A 24,624-nucleotide genomic window follows, 5' to 3' on the forward strand; every position below is an offset into this window, starting at 1 on the left:
AATTAGTGATATACTTTAGGAAATATCAGGTAGCGCTATACTGGTCCTGACTGATGCTAGGATTAGCTGCAGGGAGCCACTATCAACATAAGCAACTCACAGGTCCACTTACAATATGGCACCGTGTAGCATACAACCGTATGTGACCGGCTTCACAAATATATATATGTGAGGTCTAAGAACCACCCTAGATATAAACTGACAGTTGGGAGAAAAGACGCAGACAGTCAGCACTAGCATAAGCCGCATACAATGCAGAAATATATTAAACTTCATAAACTGCAGTTTTTGCACTATATTCAACTGCCCAGATTCAGTGGGCTATAACGCTACGTACACTAACCCAAGGGAGAGGTACGCAGGGGGACTGGACCACATTCTGTCCTAGGAGATCTGCGATGCACCATTGGAGAAAATGACTGCCGGAGACCTCAGAGGGGGCGTGGCTGCAGCAGGGAACGTCTCAGCAAAGCCAGACCTCAGAGGAAAGGTGCGCTGAACGGAGGAGCCGCTACAACAGGGAAGGCTGTTTCTCCTGGCTGAAGATTAACCCCTGGGACGCTGGCTCCCGCGCCAATAGTGTCCCTGGTGGTCTAGTGGAAGCGCAGAGTATAGGGCCTGCGTCCACCTCAACACCTCCGGGCCGTCCCCTGAGACCGGAGGTAATGACTGCTAATACGTGGGTTACCGCAAGCGGTGACTCGCCTTACCTGTCCTTGTGCGACCAGCCGTAGTCTGGGATATCTCACGGGGCCCCAGCTAGCACAGAATCCGGGGTCCCGCCGAGATCCCCAGATCGGTACTGGCGTTGCGTCGCAGGCGGGGTGACAGAGCAGCAGCGCAGACGTCCTAATGACAGTCTGCTGCTGCGCACTCTGAAGATAATCTAAAAACTAACAAAATCAAAAAATGGCCTTGGAGCTGCTAAGCAGCCCCCCTGCGTTAACAGTGACCCGACTCCGGCTGGTCACCAACTAAAACTGAGGTGGCTCGGGGGCAGGGTATAGGGAGAGTGGACCCAATGCATCCTGGGAGCTGTAAAGCTTTAACTGCGTGGTGCCCGGATTGGTTCCCATCACCTACACCCCAAGGTCTCCCTGTGTAGCCTATGGACCCTGAAGAAGAAAGTGGGTCATTTAGTAGGATAAGGTTGCCAGGAAGTGTCTGTTCTCTTTGAAGTGGCGGGCGACAGGTTGGTCGATCTTCTTTCCAGACAGGGCTTGTCGAATATTTGCGGTGTTGTGCCATTCTCTCTTAAATAACCTGGTGGTTTTGCCAATATATGCCAAGCGACACGGGCATTTAATCATGTACACCACGTATTTTTACTTGTACCAGTCAATACGTATCTAATCGGAAAACGTTTACCTGAATGGGGGTGTACTATATAGTTGCCAGGTTCCATATAGCTGCAGGTTGTGCAGCCAGTACACCTGTAACAACCTGTGTTTTTGTACAAAAAATGAGTATCCAGGGTGGAGGTTTGTTGCGAGACATCATTATGTACCAGCCAATCCTTAAGGTTCTTACCCCTCCTGTTGCACATCATGACGGATGATTGATTCAAAGATTTGGTGTCGATATTAATAATCGGCCACAGATCCTTAGTGGCATGGTTAATGAAACCACTCATGGTGTTATGGTTATGTTCTTAGTGTTCTTTGTTTTGTTTTTCTGGGTGCATAGTTGCTCCTGAGTCATCTTCATCACTTTGATTTTGGTACCTACCAATTCTTTGAGAGTGTAGCCTCTGTTGATTAAATTTTGTATCATACTGTCTATTTCTAATTCTGCTGTTTGTTAGTGGTTATCCTTCTTATCCGTATGAACTGTGAATATGGTAATCCCTTCTTCAAGGAGGTCGGATGGTGACTGTGTGCATGCAACAGTGTGTTGCAGTCAGTAGGTTTGTGGTAGATCTGGGTTTCAAATCTATCGCCCTTCCATTCAATTAATACGTCCAGAAAATGTACACATTCAGGGCTACATTCAAAACTGAATTTAATGAATTAATGCATTTGATCCGTGTCATGCCTGACACACATTTGTTCTCGAGTCCCTGACCATAAGATGAGAATATCATCTATATACCTGGTTAATTCTTAGTATTTTTACATGTTTTTAGTATGCATGACCTCTTTAGTATGTCATCCATTTATGTACTTCTTCACAGTTTAGCTTTTCACCCCTTTAGAACACTTGGATGTAGAGTTTATATGTTCTCTCCTCGCAGGGGGCAGTGGAAGGTTAGTCTTTTTGCTTCAAATAGTTGTATCCACATGTGGGTTCATCCCCACACCGTTCACATTACATCACTTTTCTTTTCCTATACTCCACTGTATTCACATTGTATCACTTACATAGGTGCTTACTGCACATGCAGTTCATTGTCTTGCACCTGTGCATTAGTGAAGACTTCACCTCCACGTTTGTACTAGCCTCACATCCCCTCCGATACACTGGGGGCACCAGACTTTTGTACTAGCCTCACATCCCCTCCGATACACTGGGGGCACCAGACTTTTGTACTAGCCTCACATCCCCTCCGATACACTGGGGGCACCAGACTTTTGTACTAGCCTCACATCCCCTCCGATACACTGGGGGCACCAGACTTTTGTACTAGCCTCACATTCCCTCCGATACACTGGGGGCACCAGACTTTTGTACTAGCATCACATCCCCTCCGATAAACTGGGGGCACCAGACTTTTGTACTAGCCTCACATCCCCTCCGATACACTGGGGGCACCAGACTTTTGTACTAGCCTCACATCCCCTCCGATACACTGGGGGCACCAGACCTATCAGCCCTGTATTGTGCCTAAGCGTCTGAGGCAGCGCGATGCATCATCACATTGGTGACGTCATCACGTCCACGTCGGGACGCTCGGAGCGCGCACGTGGATGATGTGTCACTCTGGGCTCCCGGTGGCATGGAGAATAACGCTGCACCTATCACATTAGACATGCTGGTATATAGGTATGGATATTTTGTATTATTTGTTGTGTTCTTGATAAGTCATTTCTGACTGAAATGTTGAAGGCAGACACAGTTGTTAGACTGATAGATAATATGGTTTTGGTTTATTCAACCTTTGTCAATAGAGGTTGAATAAACCGATACGTCGAATTTGGACTTGGCTCCTTGTTTACCTGTTTACATGACCCGTGAGTGCCACTGCCTTTATGCATACAGATTTGGGTCGGTTCCGTTCGGTTTTTTTTCCCGAATCTTATTGGGTTTCAGCTGTCACGAGTTTTGGATAGCCAATAAGATTCGGAAAAAAAAAACGAACGGAACCGAGCCTGCACATCCCTAATAAATATATATATATATATATATATATATATATATATATATATATAGAATTATTATTACCACCAGTTATTTATATAGCGCACACATATTCCGCAGCGCTTTTACAGAGAATATTTGGCCATTCACATCAGTCCCTGCCCCAGTGGAGCTTACAATCTATGTTCCCTATCACATGTACACGCACATACACACTAGGGTTAATTTTTTTTGGGAGCGAATTAACCTACCAGTATATTTTTGGAATGTGGGAGGAAACCGGAGTACCCGGAGGAAACCCACGCAAGCACAGGGAGAATACACAAACTCCACACAGTTAGGGCTGTGGTGGGAATTGAACCCATGACCTGTGAGGCAGTAATGCTAACCATTACACCGTCTGTGCTGCCCTATATATATATATATATATATATATATATAATTATTTATGTATTTATTTTTCTTACTCGGATAAATAGAAGAGGTGTAGGATACCAAGCAAAAGTTCGACCAAAAAAAATGTATTAAAAAATAAAAGTTTTATCCAATGCACTAAAAGATCATTGATTAGTGACAATGTTACCATTTATTAGGATTGTAAGATAAGTAAGGTGATAATAAATTAAGGATTTCGGGAGTCAGTTGTGGCCGTTATGTTTCCACAGATCCTGTAGTGGGGAAGCTTCCTGAAATGTCCGGACGAAAGCAGGATCAGCTCTGCAAGGATTCGGCCCCACCTAAGCCAGAGATAAAGGTCCTGTCCTTTCCTGTGGGAGAGCAGTTTCAAGCTTTTATCACTGTAATTCATCACCCAGGAATATTTTTTTGTCAGCGAGTACAGAACGCAAGTGAGTCTCTGTGCACATTGCTTTCTGTGTTACCGGAATAGCATTATGTACGGACAGCTAAACCAAGATATAGTCCTCCCAGATTTATTAAAACGATTTTTGTCTGCTTTGTAGAGCAACTTGGAGAGATAACGACATCTATGAATGAGCGCTATAGTACAGCGCCCCTCACCCCAGGCTTTATGCCAGCTCAAGGAGATTTATGCGCTGCACAATTTACAGGTAATTACCTTGATGTTCCAATGTAAATAAATGATTCATCAAGTCCTATCCCCTACCAAATGCAAACTTGGTAGGATACCAAACACTTTTACAATTAAATATTCTGCCTAATACACAAGTGGATTAATAGCATACATTGCATTTTCCAAGTAAGACGGAGGAGCCCATATTCGTCCTGCGGCAGCAAAGGTATTTCTGTGCTGGGATCTGCCAATACAACATTTAGGGACCCAGCTTGTAAATGGCACCTTTCCCCATGGTCCTGTAGATCAGACTATGAAGGAGATATGAAGATAAGAGGACTAATGTCTTACCTTGTTAAGTCCTTTTCTTCGAACTCCATGGGGGACACAGGTTTGACCATGGGTATAGGGTGGAGCAAGAGGAGTACGGGCACCAACTAGTTAAACTTCTTCCGGCAGCCCCGGCTCCTCCCCCTATACCCAGCCCCAGGCAGGCCAGTGTAGTTAGCAAGCACAAGGCAGGAGCGAGGAAGAGGAGAAGGAAACCTGACCTACACATTACTAGTCCAGCACCCATAAACGCTAAAGAAGTAAAACCCACCAGCCCGGTGCGTCAGGGTGGGAGGCCTGTGTCCCCCTATGGAGTTCGAAGAAAAGTACTTAAGGTAAGACATAAGTCCCCTTTTCTTCTGCACAGTCCATAGGGGACACAGGCTTGACCACGGGACGTCCCAAAGCAATCCCAAAGCCACTCACCCGAGGTACTGCTGGCGAGCAACCCAAGTAGAACCTACCAAACCAGTGAAAGAAATCCGACTAAAGACGGAACAGAAAGGATCGCCATCACAATCGAGATGGAAAATCTTTGAGATACCCGGCCAGTCCTGTTGATGAAAGCCGTAGGGGACAGAAAGGGTATCCATTTCACGAAGAACCTGAGGTTTAACCACAAAGATCCAGAGGGCCGGCACAATCAAAAGAGGGTTCCTCTGTAGAAAAATAAGGTGCCTGAAACAGAGATCAAACAGGCCTGGGTGATTAAAATCCAAGAGACTACCGTAGGAGGGTAGCTAAAGCCCCGTCCCAGTGAAAAAAACCACACTGGGTAAGACCAGGACAACGCGTCCCAGAGAAACACTCGCCGGGAGCAGGAAAGCGGTCATCCACTTAAGCCAATGAATGTCAACAGAACCCAAAGGCTCAAAGGACAACAACTGAAGAGCTCAGAACACTAAAGACAAAGGCCCAAGTGCCGAGGAACAACACCGTCCAAGAAAAATACCTGGAAGGGAAGTTCGTACATCAGGCATCAGAGTATTGTGTCTCTGAAGAGGACAGTAAGTGTGGAAACTTGCAACTTCCAAGCAGAGAAGTGGAGGGAAAAATTCAGCCCCATCTGCAGAAGGGAAAGGACCCAAGAGAGGGAAATACTCTGGAAAAAAATTTTGGACAAAAAACCCTAGTGAAGGAAACCCTTCAAAGCAGTGACAAAGTCCTGCTGAGGAGAACATACGGGCATATAGCATAGTATGAATGCCTGACCTAGAGAACCCAGTCGTGCCCAAGACTGAGGAGTCAAGAGCACGGGTCTTAAGATAGAAGATTTGGCCAGAAGGAAGATACAGCAGAGCATTGATAGAAGATCTGCGTACCAAATACACCAAGGCCCATAGGAGGCCACCAGAATTGGGGCATGACATCCACTCGAAGGGTTCCCGGAACCCTAGTACGGGAGCAGTTCCATGGTAGTCTGTTTGTGGCAAGATGCCAACAAGGCAAAGACTGGCCAGCATCAGTGAAGAACTAGGGTCTGAAAGACTTCTGGTTGAAGCTTTATTTGTCTGGGTGGATTCCCAGGCGGCCGAGGAAGCTCTCTTCCCCATTTCGGACTCTGGGGAGGAGGACTACCGACCGAGCCGGAAGCTGACATACTGTCCAAATGAGAGCGCGACCCACTTACTACAATGTGCAGTGACCGCTGGTTGTAGGCGATGGCAGTCACATTCTCGGATTGAACATGGACCGGACCATGCTGTAGGAGCAGCCGAGCCAGACAGAAAGCTCAGAAGATTGTTTGGAGATCCACAAAGTAGATCGGCCCTCGGCTCAAAGAAGTTGTACACTGACCCTGGAAGGTTGTACTCAGTGCAGAATCCCGAAGGGGGTTGCCCCTGACTAAGCGGGATGCCTGGACCACAAGAGGAAGGGCCTAATCTCCCAGGAAAGGCGTGCGCTATCGGTGTGAAATGTCCCACAGGGACCCACCTCCATTTGAAAAGGCCGGGAGTGAAACTGGGCAGACTCTACCATAACGAATGTGGAGAAAAAAAAAGTCCAGGTTCTGAATGTAGTGTATTAACACTCAGCGATGTCTAAAAACCTTGCGAATCCTGGCCTATAGGTCCCAAGCTTTTCTGGTGAGAGGAAGTGGAAAGGGGGCCCTAGACTGCACACCCTGAAAATATATGTAATGGGAGGTGCTACCTGTTGTAAACATACATAAAAGAATTACAGATACACATCTCCAACATTACTCTTTATATATAATAATACATTTTGCAAATAATAAGAGGTTTTGGCATAATCATGGTTATGGGCCTACCCACCGTGCCCAGGTAACTTCTGAGGGTAGATCCCATACTGAGGTTGAAATCCAGAGCGCAGGACACCCCCAAACCAGCCCAGCTGAGCCACCCCAGGGCATCACTCCAATAAGGAAAGTTGAAGTATAAAAAGGTGTAGGATAGATAAGAGCAGCTGCATATAGTAAAGTGAAAAATAAAGATGTGAAAATAATACATATATATTAAACAAACAATGGAAGTACTAAAAGTGCAAGAAAGGAAAATGTGTATATAATGTGATGCCCTGAAGCAGCCCAACCAAAGCAATCTAGGGGACCCACGTCCCAAAAATCAACCCATCGCTGCACTACAGTATAAACATTTTTAGGACTTACCTAGATTGTGCCTCTTGTTAAAGTGCAGTCAAAATTCCAGATCCCTGCTTAAAACCAATAAAGGACAGGCAGGGGCGGATCTAGACTGTTGTATTAGGGGGGGGGGCGCGAGTTAATTAATTCCCCCCCCCCCCCGCGGCAACCCCCCCCCTCCCTTTCACTTACCTCCACTGCTCCGGTGATGTTCTCCCTCCGGACTTCGGTCAGCTGCTCTCCCTTCCTGCACTGTGACCTTGTCAGCTGTTTAATGCAGCAGCTGACCAGGGTCACAGTACATGAGCCGGGAGACCAGCTGACTGGAGGGAGGACATCACCTCCAGATCTTCGCTCCCTGGGCAGAGAAGTTTTTTTTTTTTTTTTTTAAAGCAGTGGTCAGCGTGTGGTCTATTTAGACCACACAGCTGATCATAGGGTGTGAGGAGCCGGCTGTGACAGCTTCCTCCCCGGCTCCCGTGTCAGATGACAGCCTGTCACTGACACATCCCCCTGACTGGGAGACGCCGGGATCTCCGATCACACACAGCCCAGCCATTATCATCTCTCTCCTCTGAACTTAATGATGCAGAGGAGAGAGATAATGGTTGGACAAACTGTTCTAGGGGGGGGCGTTCGTTCCAGTCGGCCACCCCTGTATCCGCCACTGGGAACAGGTGGGAAGGTGTGCTAGCCTAGATTGAAGGCGTCTCATACCTTCAGGTGTGCATAGGAGCACACTAAATAGAATATGTAGAAAGGGGGCCCTAGACTGCACACCCTGAAAATATATATAATGGGAGGTGCTACCTCTGGAGACTATTGTTGCAAACATTCAAAAAAGAATTACAGATGCACAGCTCCAACTGGTGAGAGGAAGACCTGCTGAACCCTGTAAATCCATTATGGGCCCCAGATGGTACATCTCCTGTGACCTAGTCCAGGAGGAAACATCCTATTGATGAGCTTTCCATGGGACTGGAGGAGACCTATTGAGAGCATGGACACCCTCTGGTTTTCTCACCTGATGCAGCTGAGGCTCTTCTAAAGAGCATCCGCCCCAGCTCCAACGGTCCAGTTAGGACTGGATGCACGTTTTAGAGGAAAGTTCCATTGTCCTGCCCGATGGATCCCAAAGGATGGCGTATTTGGAGTAGGAAGGGCAACATTCTTGACTAGGTGGACCAAATGAGCATTCACAGAGGAGGAGACCCATTATGGCCTCTCCACAGTAGGTAGAGAATTAGAGAAGGCAAGGAAACTGTCATAGGAAACAAGCCTGTGACAGGTGTATTACCCATGGAGCCACCTGCTGTACTTGATTTAGAAACCTAGATGTGCCTATTAGGTCGAGACCTCCGTAGAAGGTCCACACGCTGCCCTAAGACGGGAATGTAGAAACAGTCTTTCAAACCGTGAAAACCGAAGCGCTAGCCTTAGGTGTACCGCACCTGGTATTCCTAGACGGTCCAAGTACTAACCAAGACCTGACCCTATTTAGCTTTCTAGATCAGACAATCCTAGGCCTTTGTAACCTTAAAGCTAAGAACAGCCCTGTTAAACCGGGCGCTACATCTAGCGATGGTATGGGATAGACAAAGGTCTGAAATATCAGGCATAGTGTTCCAATGAGTTGAGGAACTTCTAATTACTGGACAGGAATGCAACACTATTTATACCGGGACACAGCACTATCTAGACTTGTGAGGGAGGAAACCGGAGCACCCGGAGGGAAAACCCACCCAAGTACAGGGAGGACAAACAAACTCTACACAGTTTACAACCTCTTTGCTGTGAGGCATGCTCATGTATGTGGTGCCCCATGCGGGGACTTTCTGGCACACACCACTGTGTCGGCCCCTGAAGTGCGGTTCCTGTCCAATCTCAGCTGGAAAGATGCAGACACCTGCGCTTGAAACGAGAAGGGCTGCATCCATGGCTCCTAAGGCAGAATGCTATAAGGCACCCAGCTAGGTCCCAGTAGGAGTACGGGGAGCGGGCCCTGGGGCTGCCAGTCCATGTGACGGACACTGCAGAGGATGTGCATTAGGGCAACCTTACCTATAAGAGAGGCAAGTCCCAGCCGGTTCCAAGTGGAACTCATGGCTGATTGACAGTCTTCTGCTGTCTGCAAACACTGGAGCAGAGCCCATCGTGGTACGGAGCCTGAGGAGAAAGCACAGAGGTACAAGACCTGCAGTTATATAACATAAAGCTCCCCATCCCTGGGTGCTTTGCCTTTGGAAAACGTGTAATCCAGGGCAGTCCCCACACAACAGGGGAAGTGCAATGAATGTGACCTCACCCCACAATAAGCGGGGATTTACAGGCGAGGTATTTACTAAACTGTCAGAAGAAATCTATAAATAAAATATGTACTTCTGAGGGGATAAGGAGGCAGGAGCCATTTCTGCTCTCCATTCACCAACTGAAGCAGACACAGTAGTAAAATGGCCGCTCAGTGTGACAGTCGGGAGGGGGGAAGAATCCCTGTGGCATGGTTTCTGCAATGATGGAGCGTGCCAAGGGAGTGGGGGAGGAGCTGAATGGGCAGAGCCTACCTCCCCTTAGCTGATCTAGATCCCCCGGGCCGACCCTAGCCCAAATTTTTTTGTAAGCGAGTATATTTTTTGGTGCCCCCAGGCATATTGTTGCGCGTGCCCAAACAAATTAAGGTGATCTCATGGAAAAAGCCATAACCATGACACACACCCCTTTCTCATCACTCTGGGAATAGTCCCTTCCATTTCATATGCACCTTAATGCAGTCCCCCCAGTAGTGCCCCTTCTACAGTACCCCCAGTATGCAATGCCCAAAGTAGTGGTCCCTCTAATGCAGGCCCCAAGTAGTGCCCATTATACAGTACCCCCAGTAGTGGTCACCCTTACACAGTGCCCCCAGTAGTTGTCCCCCCTGTGCAGTACCCCATGTGCCACAGAAGTCCCCCTATGCAGTGCCCCCTGTAGTGGTCCCCCCTATGCGCAGTGCCCCAGGAGAGATCCCCCTTATGCAGACCTCCAGTAGTGATCACCCCTTATACAGTGCCCCCAGTTAGGTCCCCCTGTGCAGTACCCCTTGTGCCCCAGGAGCGGTCCCCCTTATGCAGTCACCCAGTAGTACGCCCCCCTATGCAGTGCCCCAGGAGAGGTCCCCCTGAATCACGGCTCCCGTCTCCGGGGCCGGCCCGCTCTGCATCATGACGTCTCTCCCATTACCCACTGGTGGAGCCGGAAGATGCAGCTCATGAGTGAGCTCTAGCCTGGCTCCGGCAGTGGGCGCAGCAGTCAGTGAGAGTCTGACAGACTCTCATTGGCTGCTAATTAAAACAAACACACTGCTGCCGGCGGCTGTGTGTTTGTCACTGTGTAATGCTTACCAAACTCCGTCTGGTCAGCACTACACGCGTGGTGCAGCTGTGTCACAGAGACACAGTCTGCCCGCATGGTCGCAGCTGAGGCGCCCTCCACTATGTGGCGCCCTACTCAGCTGCGTACCATGCGTATGCATAGAACCGGCCCAGCCCATCGCAATGGCTGCTCCTAATGAAGCACCCCATTGCCTGTGCCCTGGTGGTCTAGCGGAGGCATCAGGAGACCACTGTCAGCGCCACCAGTGGTCTCCCCACAGCGGGGGTAACAGCCACTTCAGCGGGGCTCCCTGTAAAAAGGGAGCCGCTCTTACCTCCGAGCACCGTCTGTGCTCTTCCCGGCCATCCAGCTGTGTCTGCGGGTCTCCGCCGTGTATCCTAGGACCGGCCGAGGTCACGGAAGTTTACAATCTTCATCATAGATCCTAGTACCTGGTATACAGTCTTCAGTATTCCTGTGCCTTGCTTAAGTGGCAGCACCCCTGAATGTCAGTCAGCTTTCATTGCACCGCAACCATCTGAGCCTCCAGACCACTGACTTTGGCTTTCACCGGGAAATGAGCAGTCATAATTGAGAGTATGCAGGTTTTGGCCTTTTCCGCTCTATCCCTCATTTCTTGCAGATCATGTCTCAGGAGTGACAAATCAGACAGCACCTCTCCAATTTTATCAGTCACTTGTTTCTACTTCAGGGTCCATAGGGGGTCCACAGGGTTGACCTTGGGGTATAGGTTGGGAACCAAATCCGGGCACCACGCAGTTAAAGCTTTTAGCTCCCAGGATGCACTGGGTCCACTCTCCCTATAACCCCACCCCCAAGCCAGAGGCACCTCAGTTTAAGTTGGTGCCCGGCCGGAGTCGGGTCACCGTTAGCGCAGGGGGAGCTGATTAGCAGCCCCTAAGCTTATTTTATTTTTTTTTTTAGGGACAAAGTTTTTTCCATGGACTTTGGACTCTTCAGAGCGGCAGCGTCGGACTGTCCATAGGACGTCTAAGCTGCCGCTCCGTCACCCCGCTGGCGCTGAGACGCCAGTACAGATCTGGGGATCTCAGCGGGACCCCAGAGTCTGTACTAGCCGGACTCTGTGGGCGCCCAGGACTGCTGCCGGATCCACGGGGAGCAGGTAAGGTCGCGGATCACCGCTTGCGGTGATCCGCTCATTTCAAATGCAGTCCTGTGCCTCCGGTCTCAGGGGACAGACCGGAGGCGCCGACAGTGGCGGCGGGCCCCCCATACCCCGTGTGTCCACTAGACCACCAGGGACTTAACGATCGGTGCAGGGAGCCGGCATCCCGGGGGTTAATAGCCGGCCAGGGGAGGCAGCCTTCCCTGTTACAGCGGCTCCTCCCCTCAGCTCAGCGCGCCTTTCAGTATCCATAGTCTGGCGTCGCTGAGCTGCTTCCTCCGCGGGCCACGCTTCCTCTGAGGTCTCCAGCGGCCATTTTATCTCTGTGGTGCAGCAGAAATCTCTCAGGATGGCAGTTGGTCCAGTCCCCCTGCGTACCTCACCATCAGGTCAGTGTACACAGCGCTGTAGCCTTCCCAGACACTGAATCTGGGCAGTTGAATGCAGTGTAATAGTGCAGTATATTATATGACATGTTTATGTATATATGTATATATCTGCATTGTATGTGACTTATGCTAGTGCTGACTGTACTTTATTCTCTCTCCTGTCAGTGTATATCTATCCCTTTTCTTTATCTGCCCTAATACAGCTGTACTTAGGGTGGTTCTGAGACCTCACATTTATATACTTGTTAATATTTGTGTGGTTTGTCACATACTGTTGCGTGCTGCACGTTGCCATATTTTAGATGGAACTGTGTGTTGCATACGCTGAAAATGGGTCCCTGCAGCTAATTTTTGGCATCAGTCAGGACCAGTATAGTGCTGCTTAATATTTCCGCCAAGATTGGTCAGATATGTCTGACCAGGAGATAGAGCGTTATACTGCACCCATTTTTACTATCCTGCAAGTCATGTGCTGCAGGTGTTAGTGCGGAGGATTTGACTCATAAAGGGTTCTGTATGTGGCGTCATCTGGTGCCGGCCTCTTTCACGACCCCCTTGGGCGGTTTGTTTTCTCGGGATCCTCTCAATTGCGGATCGCCGGGCGGGCCCCATTGTTGTACCTCACTTGGGGTTACTTCACCATACTGCCCTTTTCATCTCAGGGTATCTCGCAGCTTCTTGCACTCTTCCCCTGTGACACAGACTACCGCTCCCTGCAGGGGTTTTTCGCAGTATATGAATTCCCCCTGGTGCCACAATAGTCTGTCATTCCCCTTGCAGGGATTACCACAACAGCCACTCTGGGTGGATGTCGTTTTCTACGAAACGCTAATTGGCGTGGTTGACGCCCTGTGGTTACTTCCCAGTTGGCTCTGCCGTGAACTGGGTACTGTTTGGGGCTCTTTCCCTCTTACACGGGGGGAAGCCTATTTCAGGTATTATTATCCCTGCTTTAGGGCTGGTAGCAGGTCCATTCTGGTTAGAGTGAATGTTGACCTGCACCTGTATCATACACCCTCAGTATTGCGTACCTTCGGGTTACCTGTTGCTGACTAGCGGGTGGATCGCATAGCGGGACTCTGGCTGTTGCCAGATAGGAGGTGTTACAACAGTGTTTGGCCTCCTGTCCCAAATTCCCTGAGGGTCATCACGAGCCCCTCCTGGGGTGGATGGGCGTGTTACTCGTCTGATTACAGACGTTACTACGCCTCCCATTCCTGCGTGGTCGGATTCTTCGGATCCGTAGGTGGTAACTCTGCCTGAAATCAGTATACTTGCTTTCAGGAGTTGTTACCCATCCTACCATGGCTATAGCATGGTTGGTTAATACTATTGCATATTGGGTTGATGCATTTGTAACGTTTTTTCCCCTCCAACACGTCGGGGGTTCAAATGTATTTGGTCGCTCACGTAATATATGCTGTTGTCATAGGTGGAAATGCCTATATTGGATACCAGTCTCCTAACTTTCAGAGTTCCGGCTGTGACTGTGTCCTCCGTAATACCCTATGGCTGCGCTCTGGGAATGCAGAGGTGCAGATACCATCTTTAGGGTTGATATTGTTTGGTCCTGACCTTGACAAGATTGTAGTAACATTGGCAGTATTACTAACGACAAGTTTACCGCTTTCAGCTATGCCCACTACAAGGCCTCAGACTAAGTCTGTTAAGTCTTTTTTGTCCTCTGGGTCAGCCTAAAGGTCTGTTTCTTCGTAGACTGTCGGCATCTACAAGGGCCGACATATCCAGTACCGAGCAGGCCTGGACTGCCAGCCGATCCTGCTTCTGAACCTACGGATATCTCTTCAGCCTGACGGGACAGGCCTACAACTGGGAGATACCGATTTTCTCAGTTCGCCCGGTATTAGTGTCAAGTTGCCGCGGCTACGTGGGTAGGAGGGTCCCCCTCTTTACAAGGGCCTTACAGATCCAGAAAGCTATGCAGTTGTGGCGGTAAGCGGAGCTAATTAGGCCATCCCCACTATCTCAGTGAGGGACTGGTTGTTCTGCTTTCTTTCTGGTGCGGTGGCTGAATGGTCCTCTTTGGCCTATTCTCTGTCTCAATTCCCTGAACCAGTTCCTAAAGCAACCTGGGCTCAGGAGGAAATCCCTATGCTCCATCATACGATGTTTGGAACCTGGGGACTTGATGGTATCACTGGATATACAGGACGCGTGCCTACGGGTACTTACAGAGACCTTTCCTCAGCATGGGCTGAGGTTTGCTGTATCACAGCAACACTTACAATTTTTCGGGCTCTGCCTGTTGGGACTGTCCTCAGCCCCACAGGGGTTTACCAGCGTTTTGGATTTTCTGACAGTTCTTCTGTTCAGTATATCCCAATGCTCCTGTACCTGGACGGCCTCCTGCTCTTAGCGGGATCACCGGGGTACTTTACGGCCAGGTCAGGATGACTGTGGCTTCTTCAGGGTGCAGACGTTTAATCAACAGGGAAAAAGTCCTCCCTGCATCCCTCTCTGGGTATTCTTCATCTAGGATCCCTGCTGGATTCTCAGAATCTGAGAATTCTTCTGGCGTAAGACGGAATCTCCTCTCTTCCATTAGGAGTACATGGTTGTCTGCGCAGTCGACAGATGTCTTTACACTCTGGGATGCATGGTGGAATGGGCTCAGTTCCATTCCAGGCCTTTCCATAATTGGCTCCTCTCCAGATGGAACGAGTTTTTTCTGTCGGATAACTGTTCAAACGATGATGCTCTCTCCGGAGGCAAGTCGGTCCCTGTCCGGGTGGCTATGGCCATCTCGTCCAGGGTTTTCTTTGCTATGGACAGTGTCTGGATCGAATCCTTTTCAGTGCAGTTGGACGTCTGTCGATTCCACCCTGTCAATTAACTTACTCTGGCATAACTCTTGTTTCCCGGTGAACCTGAAAAGGTTCAGTCCGACAGGGTCAGGACAGTGGCTTCCTTTTTAGCAACACTGTTTGTTGGGTGGCAATGACAGGTATGTCACATATTCGGACATAGTCCGAGGGTCTCCTCCCGACCATCTCGGCAGCGTTCATTTCAGGAGCTCTCCATTGGGAAGCGGGAGTCCTCAGCCGTCACGACGTGCATCCCGGGGACTAGTCTCTTCCCCAAGAGAGGTTTCATCTCCTGGTGAGCAGGGGGGGCCCCCCTGAGGTGACCCTCATGGCCTTCTGACTTTATCACACTATGGTGTTACAGTCCAGCTCTGGGGATTCTGAAGCAACCTTCAGCGACTCTTTGTCGGTGAAGTGGTCCTTCCACTTTGTGTACCTGTGTTCTCCGGTCTCCCTTCTTCCTCGAGGTCTTTGGAAGTGTTTTCAATCGAGACGGAGATGCTTTCCTGCTGGTGGCTCCTGATTGCCCCAGATGTCAGGGGTACTTGGATCTTCGGAGTCTCTACATCGATACTCCATCCCTGATGCTTCACTGCCCGGACCTGTTGTCTCAGGGTCCTTGGTTTTGCCTTGGACCTGGGTCGTTTGTCTTTGACTGTGTCCTTACAGTGGTCTTACGGCTTCCCTGGCTTTGTCATCGTTGGAATGATTAGAGCACATGGATCAGCTTTTGCTGGGACCTACCACAAACTGTGGCAGCCATAAATCTTATGGTATTGTACCTGTCGATACAATCCTCCGGTGTCCAGGATTTCCAGATATTCTGGCATTCCTTCCGGCTGGCTTGGGTTTCACACTTGGCCTGGTCTTCCTGACAGTGCGGATCTCTACACTGTCAGTATGGTTAAGATATGGAATTGCTCCACTCTGGTATCCAGTTCATCCTTTGGAGTGTTTTCTTGATTATGCCTCCATTTGTCCTCCCTAGGGACTCCTTGGGAGTAAGTAGTGGTTCTTCGTTACCTCCGGGGACAGTCAATGGAACCGCTGGTTGTGATAGCCATTACATGGTCTATTGCTTAGGCTCTCTCTTTCTCTAAGGGTATTTATATCAACCAGGAGAGTGTCTGAATTGGGAGCGTTCTCATGTGGCTCCCTCTTCTGGAGGGCATCATGTCAGGGTGGGAGTTGCTCTCGCCCTGTGTTTCTTCTTAGTGGTTTTCAGGTTCCATATTATTCTGGAACTTATGGTACGGCCATTCTGTCCCCAGTCCTCTCGGCTGGTGTGGCCTCATTGACGGTGGTCTGGCCTCTTTGGATTTATGTGATCCGTTCAGGTTCCTTACGGAAATCGGACTCCTTATTGGTGGTCTGAGATTTCTGGTTTTCACAGGAAAGGATGGCCGGCCTATAACCAAATGTTGGCTGGATGGCCTCGTAGGTCTTCCTCAGGGGCCTACCCATGGGTAGGCCTTCCTGTTGTTGATGCTTGTTTTTTCTCGGGCCATGTGACCCTCGTGTGCGGCTCGCTGTGGCGCCTTGGCTGTTTTGCCTTACTAGGTAGCCACGTGGTCTTCTGTTCACACCTTTTTAAGGTTCTAGGCATTGGTTTCCTTTGCCTCTCAGGATGCTTCCTTTTTGGCGACGGATTCTCCTCTCAGCACAGGAGCGTCCCCACCCTTGGTTGAACTGCTTTGGGACATCCCCAAGGTCAACCCTGTGGACCCCCTATGTACCCTGAAGTAGAAAACAAGAGATATGGTAAGAACTTACCTTTGTTATCTCTGTTTCTACGAAGTCCATAGGGTCCACAGGGCGCCCGCCCTGACGCACCTGGCTTCATATGGGCTGTGTGGCTGGTCACCGGTTTTCCGTCTCCCATTTCTGTGAGTATGGTTATTGAGTGTTCCAGTTTTCTCTCTCTTTTTCTCTCCTCCTCCGGCCTTTGGCTACTTACAAACTGAGGTGCCTCTGGCTTGGGGGTGGGGTTATAGGGAGAGTGGACCCAGTGCATCCTGGGAGCTAAAAGCTTTAACTGCGTGGTGCCCGGATTTGGTTCCCAACCTATACCCCAAGGTCAACCCTGTGGACCCTATGGACTTCGTAGAAACAGAGATAACAAAGGTAAGTTCTTACCATATCTCTTGTTTTCTCACAGGTGCTCACCTTTGCAGCACCTACTTAAGGGTAACCTCAAGAGTGGAAGGAAGCAATGGGTTCCAGCCCCGGGGCTTGTGGGTCTGCTCAATTGAGACTTGCGAATCTCACCTTTCCAGTTTGCCGGCTGCAGAGCTACGATTAGACATCCCCATGAGGAACAGCTGGGCAAAGAATAATTGAATTGAAGGGAGAATAACCATTTCAGATCTCAGAAACGAAGGCAGAAGACGAGGCCACAGAGATGTAGTAGGAACAGCGGGAGACTAGTAATTGCACTCACCAGGTGTGGTGACCAAGCAAAAGGAGAGGCAGTGCAACGTCAAGTAGCAAAAACAAATGTAGGAAGATACAGCCAAGGCAGCGATCACTTGGGGGATGAGTGCCACTGCGAAGCAGCAGTTATACAGTAATATCCCAATAGGCCCAGCCGAGGTGCATTTCAAGAGGAGTTAAGGGCAAGATCAGGAAGAGGAGTCACACTCAGCCAGCAGAGGCACACAGCTCATTGATAGGACCTGTGTAATGGTGGCCTCGAGGACATGTTGGGTACAACTGAATCAGGTGCTGAGTAAAACATGTCCACAACTGGTCTGCAGTGTAGCCATAACCCAAATTTCAAATGTCGAGATTGCTTGGACACGCCTATAAAGAGACCAGGTTCTGCATGGAGGGGTAAGCCTCGTACAGGTCAGTCGGCGGTGCCAACAGCAGTGGGTAACTCTTTAAGAGGCACATGAGGATAAGTAATGAGTAAGCCTTTGAGAGAGTTCTCATACATGACACTATTAGCAAGGCAAGATAATTGTTTTGGATATTTGCGCTGGCCATGTGGCACCGGTCCCCCTCAGTAGCCAGTCCTATTGGTTTGTACATCAAGGGGTGTTTGCTGACCAGTTTTGCAAACTTCTTGGGTGGTCTGTCAGGTGGCTGTTGGTTCTTTGACATAACTGAGGGTGGCTTTAGGACATCCCATTTTCTGCGGACACTTCACCTGAAGAAGACAATTGATCATGGGGTAGAGCTATTCATGGAAGGACTCAATCTTGTTTTCTCCAGTGCGTTGTATCTAATAGGTGAAACATAACACCAGTAACCCATTCTGGTTTACCCAATTGCTCGGAGAAATGGCTTTATCCAATTGTACGAAAATCACCTCAACAATAGTTTTTTTTTGTTTTTCCTTTTAAGTTTATCTGCTGGTTGGAGGGTTAGGACACAGGACGTGTGTATACATTGCCGCATGATTGAATGTATGCTGTCATAGTTATGTAAGCTTGTTTCATCACCTGGGAATGGTAAATCACTAAAACTTCCCAATGATTTTAGAAGCTAGTGGTGATTATACAGTTTAATCTGACTTTCTTACTGAATTATCTTCCCAGGTTTTTCGTTGCTTATAATCTCCCTTTATCCATTATTCTGTATGTATTTCTTAAAACGCTTAGTTCCATTTTTTTGTGGTTTTTTTTTTTTTTTCAAAAGTGTATCCTTCAAAAAGTGATGCGTATTGCTGGTATAATTTCTTGCATTGCCATGCCGTTTGTTTATCGCCTGCAGAAGACAAGAAGTGGTACAGGGCCATCGTTGTGAAGTGTCAACCAGATGACTTTGTGTCAATCGGGTACTTAGATTTCGGGAATGGAGAGTCTCTGCCTATGTCTAGACTACGGCGCCTTGACCCTGATATGCTTTCAGTCCCTTTCCAAGCTACTCAGTGTTGTTTGGCAGGTAAGACTCATGATATCTCCAACATGGTCTAGAGCAGTGGTTCTCAAGCTCACAGTGCATGTTTTCCAGGTCTACACTCAGAATCACAATTGAAATAATTAGCCACACCTGTGGAACTATTAAAATGTGTCAGTGTGTAATGAATACACCTGTGCACCTGCTGGGTGACCAGGAAAACGTCAACTATGTGGGGTCCTGAGGACCGTTTGAGAACCTGTGGTCTAGAGAAGTATAATCGAGAAATGCTTGTGATCATATACTGCCTCTGCAGGTGTGAAACCTCCATCTGGGACATGGACATCCGAAGCTACAGAATTACTGAGGGTACTTGCTATGGATAAGATCATCACTGCCACAGTGGTTTCCGAGTCCAACAGGGTTTTGACGTTGGATTTAATTGACTCATCTGCTACACCAATGGTTTTTGTCTCGAAACGCCTTATCGATGCTGGTCTGGCGATTCCAGACACTTCGGACTCTGACTCTCCAATCAAAATGGAGCCCAGCCTGTGCGGGGAATCTGCTGCACAACTGAAATGGGCGGAGCTTCCTCTTCAACAAGCAACTGAAGTTGTAGTTTGTATGTTGCAGAACCCTGGAGAATTCTGCTGCCACATCTGTAACCAGACAGGTAATGCTGCTTAACATTGCGTTTTGTCCACCGCACAATGGGCATTTGTTTGGCATGTTGGGTGTGCTAGAAGAGTGCAGTAAGTCACCAATAGATTAATAAGTTTCTTCTTTTGTATTTGTCTTGCTGAAATATTGTGCAATAAATAATAGGTTTAATGTGCTAAAAAGTATTTTTCCAGACATCACCTTACTGTAGATTTCCATTCTTAATGGGGTTTTTTTTAGTTTCATATTCCCTATGTTTTACCCTGTCCGTCTTTATTATATATTTTGTTTATCAATCATTAAAAAGGTAAAACCAGGCAGGTTCTGCTTTTTAAATGAGTATTGCTTTAACCACTTGCCTGGCACGGTCGTATCAGATACGACCGCACCAGGCTGGGCTTTCCCTGACATGGTCGTATCTGACACGACCAGTCAGAAATGCCCACTAGGCGGCTGTGGGAAGCTAATCTTCCCGCAGCCGCCTACATCAGAGGGACCTTCTGGTCCCTCCGCAAGCGTGGCTGCCTCTCCAGCGTGTCCCGATCACTGCTGGCCACAGTGATTGGGCACCGTCGGCAGCCCCCCTCCCATAGAAGCAGCAGTGCTGCTGCTGTGACCCGATCACTGTGGCCAGCAGTGATCGGGCAGCCATCTCCACCCCCTTCAGTAAACAGCAGTAGCGGCGGCTCTGGTAGCCGCCACTGCTGCTATCAATCCGGGCCTCCAGCGGGACACCCTCCCGCTGCGGCTCCGGAACTTCAGCGATCACATAGTGATCACTGTGTGTGTGAAGGAGCAGCGGCGGCGGCTCTGGTAGCCGCCGCTGCTCTGTATCCGGGCAGCCAGCGGGAGATGCTCCCGCTGCGGCTCCGGCGCTACAGTGATCACCTATCACTGTGTGGTGGAGCTGCCGCTGCTGCTCTGTATCCTGGCCACCAGCGGGACACGCTCCCGCTGTGGCTCCAGAACTACAATGTACAGGAAGCAGCAGCCGAGACTGGCTGCTGCTTCTAAGTACCCAGGCAGCCCAGCAGCCCCCCACACACTCCCACCCCGGCCTCAGCTCCTCCTCCTCGTCCCCCATGATAATGATACAACCTTTTTATAAGCTCCACAATAGTGTGTATATATATGTGTGTATGTATATATCTATGCGTGTATATATATATATATCGCAGAGCCTCTGATTAGGGATGGCAACCGACCATCGATGGTTTGCAAACCATCGATGGTCTGACTAAAACCAAGTGTTTTGCCATTGCTGGTGGCCATCAATGTTGCACCATCGATGGCAACCCTCAATTGATGTTTAGGAAACATCGGCAGATGTGGTCTACACAGATCTCGACCAATCGCTAAACAATTGATGGCTTCTAACGATGGTTGAACCATCGATGGTACAGTTGTCAATGGCCATCATTACAGTATAACATAAAAGTCGCTATTTTTATGGTATACTGTGTTTTTAAAAAAAAAATTTTGCAAATAAAATAGTGATGGCTAAGTTTAAAATTATGTTCTTGACCTAATTAAATCATAAAAGAAACCGACAATTTTGGAGCGGTTTTTGGAAAAAGAATTCGTCAGTTAAGTGGTTAAAGCACCGATGCCTGCAAGTCACAGGCTGTTACATTGACCCCGAAATTTTTTTATTCTTGATTAAACTCCATGTTCTGCGGAGGAAAAAAAAGAGTGTACCAGAAAATGAAAGTGGGCACATTTGCAGGTTACTTCAAGCATCTCGATGGCACCGTGCGAGGCAACGGGATCTGACGTCCGACACATCGGCCGGTCCGCACACACGGTGCAGTCGGGTGGCCGACTGCTCGATATGCCGGCTCCCCCCTCTCTCCCACACATAGTAATGCATGGGATCGCACATCGCATCCCTTGATCGACTACTGCTGCTGTAAGATCAGGGGGTGCGATGTATGACCCCACGGGAGCACACTTTGTCCGACATCAGGGCCATACACGGTGCGATATAGCGGCCAAATCGCACCAATCCTTCGGACCGGCTGCTTTATCGCACCGTGTATGGCATTAGAGTTGTCAGACGAGAAATCTGATTGTTTTAGCTATTAAGCATTTTTATATAAGTTTTTATGCATAGAAGAAATGAAATAAAATGTTTGTGCTACTCGATTAAAACCAAATGATGTCGGCAAGACAGCTTAGTGATGACCAGCTCCCTCAGATGAGTTCAGTGCTAATACTCTCTACTACAGGTATACAGTACTTCACTATTGTCTGTATATAAGGGCGAAGGTCTATGATCGATCTTCTAAACACAGTGACATTATTTTGAAAGCATTCACTGTATTTGATTATTTTCTGCTTTCTCAGCTATGGAATACTTCTAAAATACTTTAGAGCTTTACTCTTAAGGTGCGTATCCACTACGACATTGTAATCGTGCTGCCGTTTCTCCGTCTGTCATGTGCCTACACTGAACGTTCAGTGTAGGCACATCAATCATCCCCATACATGCTGAACCTGACTTGATAGTCAGGTTGACCAGCATGTACGGGCAATGATAGATGTCGGAAACGATGCATGTACGATTTGCACGCGATTGAACGGTAACGTTGTTGTCGTTCAATCGTCTGCAAATATCGTTTAGTGGGATACGCACCTTTAGACTATTATTATGCAATTCACACACCAGACATTTCACTTCTCATTGCTGACTAACCAAGGGGGTACGTCTACAGCTAAACCATGGTGATTTTAATTATATTTTTCTTTATAACCGTTTGATACAATACTCCTAATTTTCAGATTTAAGTCTGCTGAAAGAGTTGAATGTAACGCTGGGGAAATACTGCATACAGCATAGATCGGAAGATTATAGGCCGGTGAAAGAAGAAGTGTGTGCCGCGTTCTATGCAGGTCAGTGACCTATTCACACAACACTTGAATCCATCACCTCTCCCTCTTTATCAGTTCTTCCCCTCCTGATGCCCGTGCCTACCTGGGCAGCTTCTCCCTCTCATCCGGTTCCTTCCACTCTTCCATCAAGTGTGCCCTAGTTTCCACTATTCTTAAACATGGAAAAACCCTCCCTTGACACCCTCTCCTAGGTATACAAATTCCTTCAGTGGGTGGCTTAAACTGCCTTCCTCCCACTCCCTCATCATCTTCTCTTTCTCCAAGCCAACTTTCTGCCTTTTCATCCTTAAACTCTTCAGCCTCACTGCAGCATTTGATACTGTGGACCACCCCATCATACTCATCATCATCATGCATCATCATCTCTCCTGGTTCACCTGCTACTTGTCCAAAAGCTCCTACTCGATCTAAACACCAATTTTCAGCTACCCATCGATGATTCTATGTAACGATACATCGTGAGCGCCGTACACACTGCACAAGCCGGCCTATAACGGCACAATGTTTCATAACATGTAACAGCACCACGTCGTTAATGTGATGAATAATCGTATTTAACGACGGATAGGGTGTACACACTGTACGATACATATTTATTTCCAATCCGCGTCGTATAGTGTGTACTCAGCTTAAGGCTCTAACCTTGACCCCCCCCCTTTTCCCTCTACACCACTTCACTCCATAAGCTCCATCAGTTCATTTGGCCTCCAGTATCACCTCTATGATGAAACCAAAATTTCTCTTCACTTTATTTCTTCCTGTATGTTACAATGCTTCCTAAAAGTCATCATTTCTAAAACTGAAATAATTGTATTCCCTTGGCCAAGAACCCCTCTCTATTTACAGCATCTCCTTCTCTTCTATTACCCAAATTCAATCCCTTACTCATCCTGGAAGCTACTAAAACTCTCATTCATGCAGTCACCATCTCTCATCTAGTCTGCAGAAAGCTACCCCTCTCTGGCCTTTCTGACACCCACCTCGCTAACCACACTTCTCCCTACAGATCAGAAGACCAAGAGTTGTTCATCTTGGTTGAGCATTATTGGGATGCCCTAGAGTGGCTGATCAGTCTTTAGATGCTAGTCAAATGGCGGGCAAGAGTCTTGATGTCTGCAGTTGCTACGTGCCAGAGCAAGAGGATCAAATCTGGAAAGCCTACTGTATTTGAAGTCTCAGTAGTCTGGTTAATATCCCTGGACCTAAAGGTCCCGGGTTTTGCTCTTTTTGCCCCTCAGGTGGCGTGAGAGGTAAGTTTTTTGTTTGTTAGCGTCCTGTCTTTTGACAGCATTGCTGAAGCCCCGGCAACCTTGGATAGCTTATTGATGGCTTCCAAGAAGCCTAACTAGCAGTCGACATGATCTGCAACAGTATGACCCAGGATCTTCTGTGGTGGGAGCCTGTCAGCTGCTTTTCCGAGATCACTGATTCAGTTCCACTTCTGATACCTGGGTAGTAGGCATCATGAACCCAGAGACTTGTCACAGATCTTTTGGGTCCTTCTCCCAGATTGTTCTCACCACATGTCTTCCAGGAGAAAAAGCCAAGAGTCTGTCTCTGCAGGAAGTCATTCAGTCTTTATTCCTGATGGGTTTTCATTGTTATGAACTGACAAAGATTGCTAGGGTCTTAATCCAATTTCTTTCGGGTTCAAAAATCAGACAGGTCTTTTCGTCCTATTCTGAACTTGAACTCCTTGATAACCCAGCTCAGGGGGCCAATTTGCAGGTTCTCATATTGGAGGTATATCAGAGCCTTCTTTGGTTTGCACTTCAGAATCAGCGTTACCAGTTAAGGGCCTTTTGGTTTGGCATCGGCTCCATTTAAATCATGGCTGTGATGGTGGCTCTTCACAGTATAGGGGTAGACTATTATTCCCTAGCTGGACGATCTTCTGATCCACGCCAGTTCTCCATCTCTAAGCCCATGTGCAGGTCGCAGTGCACATGCGGGAGTTTTAGGGTTCAATTTTCAATTATAAGCTGTCAAAAATGACTCCTACCCAGCATATGGTTTTCCTGGTTCTCCTGTTTGACACCCGGCGACATCTAGTGTTTCTATTGGAGGACATCATACTTTCTTTGCAGGGTTTGGTGAAGTCTTTGAGGACTATCAAATAGGCATCTGTTAGTTTTTGCATGAGGGTTCTGGAAAAGATGGTCTTAACCATTGAGACAGTCCATTTTGCTCAATATTACTTTTGTGAGTTCCAGGTTGAACTCATTTTAAAAGTGGAACAAGTCTTCCCCATCAGT

The 24,624-nt window shown here is 48.2% G+C and overlaps 1 protein-coding gene across 1 annotated transcript in view; it reads left to right on the forward strand.

Annotated features, from left to right (window-relative positions):
- TDRD1 (tudor domain containing 1) overlaps positions 1-24,624 on the forward strand; it is a 197,311-nt gene that overhangs the window by 116,556 nt on the left and 56,131 nt on the right. The window contains exons 11-15 of the mRNA XM_088456052.1: positions 3,963-4,145; positions 4,260-4,367; positions 18,689-18,859; positions 19,131-19,490; positions 22,259-22,369. Of these exons, the coding sequence (XP_088312178.1) occupies positions 3,963-4,145; positions 4,260-4,367; positions 18,689-18,859; positions 19,131-19,490; positions 22,259-22,369 (933 nt within the window). The remainder of the gene's footprint in view (positions 1-3,962; positions 4,146-4,259; positions 4,368-18,688; positions 18,860-19,130; positions 19,491-22,258; positions 22,370-24,624) is intronic.

Source organism: Taudactylus pleione, unplaced genomic scaffold (genome assembly GCF_031769625.1).
Source record: "Taudactylus pleione unplaced genomic scaffold, aTauple2 ptg000685l, whole genome shotgun sequence".
Classification (NCBI taxonomy): domain Eukaryota; kingdom Metazoa; phylum Chordata; class Amphibia; order Anura; family Myobatrachidae; genus Taudactylus; species Taudactylus pleione.